Here is an 8,988-nt window from a genome sequence, read left to right as displayed (position 1 = left end):
TCGGCGCTGTACGTGCGCCCGGCCGGGCTCCCTCAGCCGCCGCCCTTCCGTTGCCGGGGCCCGGGCTTTGGCTGCGATGGGTTGGTGCCCCCCCGTCGCGGTGTGGGGACCGGCTTCATTGCACGGGGCGAAGCGGTGCTAAAAGTGAACGGTGGCAAAAAAGACTGTATATCTGTCCTTGTGCTGCTCCAGCATGGTGGGAAGGGCAGGTGCTCGCCTGGCATTTATTTCAAGAACAAATTAAGATGGTGTGTACGTTTGCTGATAGTGTGGATGGAGAGGGATAGATCATTTGCTGTGCTATAGTCAGCTCTGTAACTGGAATTTGATTTTTTTTTTTTTTTTTAATTATAACCTAACCCATAGTGTTTCACAGGTGGTTGCTCAGATGAGACTTATATCAATGGGTAAACAAAATTTCATGCCATCATTGAGGTAACTGATATCATCTGAATACAAATTTTACAAAGCAGAGACACTACAAAGGATCTTTCTTATTTCATGTAGGTATCGCATTGCTTGATCAGAAGAACATTTTTTGGGTATCCCCTAACTAAAGCAGGTTCTGGTCTGGTCCAGCAGACTAAAGGTAAGAAAAGATTTGCTTGGGCTTCTGCCCTGTTTCAACCTTATGCCAAGAGGTGACATTTTCTGCAGGAATTTGGCATCTCCTCTCCTGTACAAATCCTATTCCTCATTCTGTTTTTCTCTAGATGTTTGTCTGAGGTTCTGCAGACCACAAAGTTCTACAACAGCTGCTGACGCATCTGGAGAGGACATCTTACTCAAATGGGGCCTTTTTCTGGTCCCTCTGACCACATTCTGTCTTGGCACTTGGCAGGTACAAATAAATATTTCATTTTTTCAAGAGATGAGCACTTGAGGGCTGTCAGATTTTTCCATCTCTGGCGGTTTAATCTAGTTCAAATCACACACAGGGTAATGATTTGCTGTTATTTTACCGTTCTGTTTTCCAAGTGTCCATTTTTAAGTCTTTAAAGGAGAGATTCTTATTTTTTACACTTGTATTTCAGTATAAATATTTCCTCAAATTAAAGTCAGTAGCCTCCATTGCCATATCTCCAATTACCCTGTTTTAGGCCAGGTCTGAGGAGAAACTTATGACAAAGATTTTAAGGCTTGCTGGGGTTATTACATTGCTCTGTTCTACCATAAGAAATTACTTTTGTGTCTGTGTACTTTCAGGTTCAGCGACGAAAGTGGAAATTGGATTTGATTGCACAACTGGCATCAAGAATTACATCAGAGCCCATCCCTCTGACATTAGAGTAAGGAAGCTGAGACAGTTTATTGTCTACAGAGCACTGACCGTGTGCTGGGGATATTAGATATGGTCCCTGCACTAATAAGCTTATGCTAAACTAAACTGCATGAAAATGAAGGAATGCAATGGGAATCAGGACATGCAAGCAAATTAGAAAGATAGACATCCTGTTAATTTTCTTATTTTTAGTAAAAGAATAAGTGAATGCTTCCCTATGGGTACTCTAAATGCATGTAAAAAGGATGAATCTCTCTTCAGGAGAACGTGGTATGTAGTTCATACCATATGTAATCCTCCTGGAGAAGGAGGACTTGGTAGCTGGTGTCTGTGATGTCCCAAAGGGATTATTCCTGCAACAGGGAGTCTTGGATCAATAGCAGGCCCTGCCCCAAGTGTGGAGCAGTTGTGTCAGATATGAGAGAGATTTTTAAGGTCACTTGGCCATATGGCACAACTGCCAAAACAGTTCAGTTGTTCGATTTCATGGTCTGGGATGGGAAAGAAACGCTCCCTGTTTTCTGGATGCACATGCAGTGTATCCACCTGCTGATCAGCTGTGTGTGCCACTGAAGTGGCACTGCATTATGGATACCAGGGGAAAGAACTGCTCTCTGGATACTCACTATCATCTCGATTTGATTCACTGTGATAGCAATAAAATATTAAGCCAGCTGCTTACCCCATGAGGTGTCTTCTGTTTCTGTTTGCCAACTGGCTCTAGAGTGAACCATTAGAGAAAAGGAGAATCCCACAGTAAAATCCCCTAATGTGATTTGCCTATCGCAGCCATGATTTTGTTTTCATCTTGTTCCATGCAGCCCCATGGAATTGAAGGAACTGGAGTACAGACCTGTAAAGGTCCGAGGGCATTTTGACCACTCCAAGGAGCTCTATATTTTACCACGGTCACTTGTGGACCCTGAGCGAGAAGCCAGAGAAGCCGGGCGGCTGACATCCCACCCAGAAAATGGAGCGAATGTCATTACTCCTTTCTACTGCACAGAACTGGGGTAAGCTAATGAAAGTCACGGTGCATGTGAGCAACTCACTTCTGTTTTGAAAAGCTGAATCGTGGCAGCTGGGTTTATATAAATCCCTCCCTCTCCCTTAAAAGGCATCTCTCACAGTCTGTTAGGTCACTGAGGCTTGATTTGAAATTGTATTTAAATTCCCCTGTAACGTGCACTCAGATGACAAAAAAAGTGGCGCCAAACATATGGGTTGCTTCTTTCTTTGTCAGGAATAAATTTCCTTTCACTCATGAGCCATACTTCTTTATTTAACTCTAGGGTCACGATTTTAGTCAACCGAGGATTTGTGCCCAAAAAGAAATTGAAACCAGAGACCAGGCTGAAGGGACAGGTAAGGGGGATACAGGGAATGTTATGTGTTACTTTCTGCCCTGTCATTACCCAGAGGCACTACTGACAAACAAAGGCAGGCAGTAGCCATGTTCAGCATCATGGGAGGTTACTTAGGTAGTCATTGCACTAAAGACTAGTGCAATGACTAGAAGATAAAGATAAAGAAGATAAACGTTTTCTTCCCACCTTTTCGTTAAGTAAGTAATGTTTTTTACAAATAAGGATCTGCCTTTTTCTGTGCTGTGTTACAGCATTGCCCCACTGCAGCGCACAGCTGCTTGATTTATAATCAGACCCCACAAGTGCCCTATTTTTCTACCAGGACCTGGTATGCCAGAAAATGAAATGAACCTTGAAAGATTCCTTTTTTCTCCTCTGCACTTCTCTTCAGATTGAAGATGAAATTGATCTCACTGGGGTGGTGAGGTTATCAGAAACCCGGAAACCTTTTGTGCCTGAAAACAACATTGAGAAAAACCGCTGGCACTACCGTGACCTGGAGGCTATGGCGAAGGTGACCGGTGCCGAGCCTGTCTTTATCGATGCAGATTTCAGTAAGTCACAGAGGAACCCAAACCCACGTCCAATTCACATTGGTCTCTCCCACTTTCCGTTGAGTTAGCGATTTCTCCTGGGCACTTGGAAAGGTATTGCATCTTTCTCTTCTTTGTGTACTCTGCTAGGTTTACTATTTTGAAAGTGATAGGCAGCCAGCACTGGGGAACAGTAGCATGCTTGGAAGAGATGCAGGTGGTGTTTGATGCCTTGAGCACAACCAGCCACTGGCTGTAGGGCTGCCTGCCCCGCAGCTCTGGCTTTGCTGGTAACGTGGGAACCCCGTTGCCTGAGGAAGAGGAGCAGGGTATCCAGACGAACTGACCACCTTCATCCCATTTCTCACAGCGAGGGCACCTCTACGCGGTGCAGACTAGAGATTTAACTTGTGCACTGTGTTGTACCTGTAGGAAGCACGGTCCCTGGAGGGCCCATCGGAGGCCAGACAAGAGTGAGCCTGAGAAACGAGCACATGCAGTACATCATCACCTGGTAAGTTACCCAGCCAGCGTTCAACTGACCTGCCATGTGGTTTTTTGAAGGTAAAGCTTTGAACTGCATTCTGTTGAAAGCAAGGGAGCAATTTTTGCCTGGCATTCTTGCTCCTGCATGGGTCAGACTGGATGAGCTCTTAAGATGTAACGTTTGCAAGGTGACTTGAAATAATTGTGTTTTATTGCATTGCAGCTTAGGGAGGTCCAGTCCATCTTGAAAAGAAGGGGTAAATGTGTGGGTTTGTTTTCTTTCATAGGTATGGCTTATGTGCTGCAACTTCATTCTTGTGGTACAGAAAATTTATACAAAAAATACCTCTATGAGAGGAAGGGCTAATCTCTTCTGTACTACGATCAAGAGCAGACTTTTACAGAGAACGTTGGTCTGATCAGTCCCGAGTAACTGCAGCACCGAGCTTCAGCGCAACACGTTCAGTAAACGTGCAGCTATCAAGCTGCAAAGAGACTCTGCGCTCCTATCAGTGTGATTCTGGCTGCAGCGTGGAAGCATTGAACTTCAAAATTTTAAGTGACAGGTTGAGACTTCTAGTAAAGCTGATTTATGCAATAATCTCAAGGATACATTTTTCTGTTGTGCTTGGTTGTAAGCTACAACATTTTAACTTCTCCCCTGCTGTATTTTCCAAAAGACAGCAAAGGATTTTGTGGATCAAGTTTCTTTCAGTCATTTCTGAAGTCAGAGTGGTTCACAGCAGTTGCATCAGAATAAATAAAGAGGGTGTACAGGTCCTTGTGTTGTGACTTGCATTGTCCATCTTACATCTGAACAGCGACAGACCTGAATTGAAGGTTACTGTGGATACTTAAGTCTAGCTGGGTGAGGCAGCCTGTGGCTTTGCAAAAGCACGATGAGGGCTAGCAAAAACAAGCAGTGGCTACCTCAGCTGGAGCCTTACCAAGCTTGGTAGCCTCCCATACCACCACAAGACCAAGTCAGCAGTCAGGAAAGAAGAGAAGGACAAGAAGAGCTAGATTCTTCCTCCACTTCAGCCTGCCTTCACTGACCATTCTTGCCCTGGAAGAGGCATCACAGACCTCCTAAGAGGAGGTCCCAAAAAGGTGTAACACCCTGTATAACCTGTACTGTAACCAAGTCTTAAGTACTAATGGGGATGATCTAGAGCCATTTCCAATTGAGAGGTATTTGCGTAAGCAAGCTAGGCTTAAAGCCAGAACTAGCCTAGCCCATTCAACTTTATGATCACACAGCATGTATTGATGGGCTGTGTGTTCACAGGAGAGGAATTACTACATAGGACGAGTAGTTAAGGGCAGTAAAGTAATAACCTGCTCTATGCAGCTGTTTCTGTGCAGCGCTATTCAATCATTTGATGGAAGGCAGAGACAAAAGGCAATGCTTATGTGCTACCCACTGCCTGGAACACTCCCATTAATAGAGACCACTGAAACTTAATCTGGGGGTTTATTTTTTTTATGTACAGAAAACACGGTAGCAATCCAGTACATCTTTAGCCCAGCTTAGTAGCCAGTTCTTTAGCCTTTGCTTTTTCAAGCTTAGCAATGCGAGCCACTGATTTTGGACCCAGGACGTTACCACCCCAGTGACGACGGATCTGCAAAGAAGCAAGGACACGTTAGATGCCTCATACAATCTCTTACTACGTCATTCAATCAACTTGCTCAGTTACACTCCTTTCTGCACAAGGGGAAGAGCTCCCTCAACTAGGAAGTCCGACACATTTCAAGCAGTGAACTACGTTTCAGGGCAGCGCAGAGATACAAGACTTTAAAATCTTTCCCCATGAACGGTGCTGGATTCAGCCACCACAGAACTTCTGGACTTGGGGGATGGAGTTGAGCCTAGCAGAAGCTGTTGCCCTCTCTACAATCCTAGCCCTGTTATAGCCCCGTTTACTTGTAACTTGGTGACAGCCATCTCCTTTTACCCCACCCTCAGGTAAAGAATCTGGATACATCATAAGCAAATCTAGGCACAGCGCACCCAACAGACTTTAAACTGATGTCACCAAGTCTGAAATAATTTGCATTTCCCTGGGAAGCTTTTGGGGATGTTAACAGTATAAACTAAAAGGCAAGGCTAGCAGCACAGAGACTCTTACCTCATCATATCTGTCATTGTAGTTGGTCTTGACAGCCTCCACCAGCTTTGCAAGGGCTCCCTTATCCTCCCTGTTGGTGATAGTTTTAGTTCCTTTAGAGCCTCAATTTAACATTTTCCATAAATCTTTTGCCTCAGGATTTAAGAGCTCATAGTGGCAATGTGATTTTTCAGGTTAAGCATAAGCATCATTTGCAAAGGGTTTCACTCCGACCACCAATGCTTTAGGAACCTGCACTGCTCAGATTAAAGTTTGCTTTCTCCACTATGGTGAATTAAGTCAGAACACAGAATACTTACGGGTTAACTTGGGTAAAAGCAACAGAGGTGCAAGTTTTCCTGTGGACCAGTCGCCCCAGTCTGGCTTTGCCCTTGATGATGCAGTATGGCACTCCCATCTTGCGGCACAGAGCTGGCAAGAAGACCACCAGCTGAAAAGAAAGGGAGAGTGCTGGGTAACTGAGGGAGAACATCTTTTTATTCTTTGAATCAGCCTGGGCTGTGGCAATTGCTCAGTGTTAAAAAGCTCGTTTTGCTCTTCATTGTTGATTCAGGTGAAGAAATTCATACATCATTGCAAGGGCCAAGCCTCATTGTAATACCAGGACACCTATGAACTTGCATAAGTATTCCAGTTCTGGTAAATATGTCTTTTTATGCATTCTCTTCTCACATAATAAATGTCCTAAAATGCATTTTCACCCCAAGGCCAGTTCTGACCTCAGCTTAAGTTACACAGGTAGCCTGTAACACGTACCAGTGAGTATGCTTACCTCAATGGGGTCTACATCGTGGGCAATAACTACAAGCTGAGCTTTCTTGTTCTCTACCAGAGTTGTGACACTGTTAATACCTGAAAAACAAGTAATAGGTAAACTTTGATTCCGCTCAGTCTATTTTTAGAGCTTTCATGTAAGCCGCACACAACCAGACTCCATAGCGCAGCTTCATTATGAAAGTTGTGAAAACTTTTCACATCCATTCAGTAGCACAGAGAAGATACTCCATGGACAATCTGCTAAAGCTCAGGGTTAAAAAGCTCGTCTATTTTGCTCTTCAGTTTGAGCTCAGGTGAAGAAATTCATACATCATTGCAATAGCTTGTCCAATCCTGTTTGGTCGGAGCAGAGCACCAACTCACCAGTTTTCTCTCTAACAAAGCACCACACTCCCATATATGCAAACAGCCAAGGCCACATACAAACTTACCTGCTCGGAGGACCGGTGGCCGCTTAGTCGGCGCATCTCCCTTTCCTGCAGCTTTCTGCTCAGCACGAGCCAGTAGCCTCTGCTTCTTCTCTTGCTTATTTTCTGGCCTGTATTTGTGCGCCAGCTTCAGAAGCTGTGTAGCTGGAAGAGAACATCTACTAGTTAGTTAGATGCATGACCTGAAAAAATCTAAGCCATTACTTTTAAAAAGACTGCAGTGCATCAGCGATCTTGGTGGTTGTCATCAAGTGTATTTAGACAGCAAAAAGTTAGCATCATTTGCACAGTGCAAGAGCAGAGCGCCTCTAGAGCCCGTATTTACCTCTACGTGCACCTCTGTTGGCAATGACAGCTCCTTCACTGTTTGGATGAGGAAATGCCTGTTGACCCCCACAGCAATTATGGTTAAAGGTGGTGCACTTTCTCCTTTAAAGCAAGCAACTTGTTTGGCAACATCTACGAGGGAGTTACTCTACATAGGCTGAAAGTTTCTTGCATAGACACTGTCACCTGGAAAAGACTATTTACTCGTTTCACAGAAGACCCTGAAGTCCCTTCTTTCCCCGTACCAATGTCAGCCTGCAGGATGCTGGCTTTCTCCCCAAAGCCTGCACTCATACCCATTTCTCAAACTGTCTGTTTACGCAGTTAAAAGAACCCTACGTGGTTCTACATCAAGCTGGAAGAATGGACTCCAATGGAAACATGCAGTTAAGATAACCCTGGGTTTGCAGCATTAAGTATGAGGTTTGGTATTTTCTATTCCCTTTTCAAAGTACACAGCAGCTATCAAGACTTAAGCCAGCAAATGCAGACAGCAGCTTGCTGTTGACACCACCCCAGTCACTATTAGAGCTTCCCTGAAATGCTTCCAAAGATACTCTCCACCTTACCTTTGTTAAGTCTTATTTTGGTTTCTTTTCTCCCATTAATGACCCAAGTCAAGAGAACCTTGCAGGACACATCCTTACCTGTCTGACGGTCCAAAGCCTGAGTGAACTGGTTAATGGCAGGAGGCACTTTCAAGCGTTTGTAAAGAATGGACCTCTGGCGCTGCAGTCTGATGTAGCGCGGCCATTTCACAAAACGTGTGAGATCACGCTTCGGCTGGATATCCTGTCCTAAAAATACAGACTTTAACTCAAAGCTGCTCCAAACCCACACAGCAACAGCACAGAGTACGCACGAGTGCATCAGTGATCTTGGTGGTGATATGTCAGCACTATCACTCAGATAGCAAATATTCTTTCACATCATCTGCACACCGAACAAAAATGGCACTAGAGAAGTCTGAATTGATTTACCACACCACCTGCAAAAGGGCAGGATTCATCACAATAGAATCATATAATGAATCAATGTGAATCGATGTATTACAGGAAGTTCAGCAAATTGACCATAGCCACCTTCATATACCTAATAAAGGACAGCTCTTAATTGCAGGCAGCAAGGCAACTGCCTTCATCGCTGTCTTCACTCTATAGCTCTATTACAATACGCTTCTCTTTATGATTTAGACGTCTGTCCATAAAACAAAAAAACCTTGAGCGAGTAGCCCAAATATCCACTTACTCACCAATGCCGAAGTTCTTGGGCCTCTTCTCAAAGAGGGGATTGACGACCTTCTTGGCCTCCTGCTTCTTGACTACAGCAGGGGCCGGTGCCACCTTCTTGCCCTTGGCCTTCTTTCCTTTCGGCTGCAAGTAAGAAATACACTCTTCCTTCTTTTGGCTCAAGTACTTGTGTACTTAAAACAGCTTTCAGTCCACCTTGGAAATCCATTTTCCTAGGCATTTCACCAGCCTGGCAACCTCCCAGCCTAGCCCTGCTCTCCCAGAAAGAGCAAATCCTTCAATTTCACTTTAAAAGGTTCAGGAACCTCCCTGAGGGGGACGCCGTTTAAAACAGCGCGTTGATCTCCTCGGCCGGGCAGGAATTTCCCAAGGAGAGGCTGGCGCTCCCCAGCCCAGTGCTCCCCGA

The 8,988-nt window shown here is 44.7% G+C and overlaps 2 protein-coding genes across 2 annotated transcripts; one reads left to right on the top strand and one right to left on the bottom strand.

Moving 5' to 3' along the window:
- Window positions 1-507: 507 nt before the first annotated feature.
- SURF1 (surfeit 1) lies at window positions 508-4,056 on the top strand (the record flags this gene model as incomplete). Its single annotated transcript, XM_009582630.1, has 8 exons — window positions 508-589; window positions 714-841; window positions 1,207-1,289; window positions 2,104-2,295; window positions 2,575-2,647; window positions 3,041-3,203; window positions 3,615-3,696; window positions 3,956-4,056. Coding segments are annotated over 8 exons (870 nt in total), but the record flags the coding sequence as incomplete, so codon positions are not given.
- Window positions 4,057-5,123: 1,067 nt separating this feature from the next.
- Window positions 5,124-8,755, bottom strand: RPL7A (ribosomal protein L7a; the record flags this gene model as incomplete). The annotated part of the gene is made up of 7 exons (XM_009582629.1): window positions 5,124-5,293; window positions 5,801-5,870; window positions 6,100-6,230; window positions 6,573-6,652; window positions 7,009-7,149; window positions 7,980-8,129; window positions 8,585-8,755. Coding segments are annotated over 7 exons (848 nt in total), but the record flags the coding sequence as incomplete, so codon positions are not given.
- Window positions 8,756-8,988: the final 233 nt, after the last annotated feature.

Source organism: Fulmarus glacialis, unplaced genomic scaffold (genome assembly GCF_000690835.1).
Source record: "Fulmarus glacialis isolate BGI_N327 unplaced genomic scaffold, ASM69083v1 scaffold43737, whole genome shotgun sequence".
NCBI lineage: Eukaryota > Metazoa > Chordata > Aves > Procellariiformes > Procellariidae > Fulmarus > Fulmarus glacialis.
Note: the sequence above shows the minus strand (reverse complement) of the source record. Positions and strands in the feature narration are given on the sequence as shown.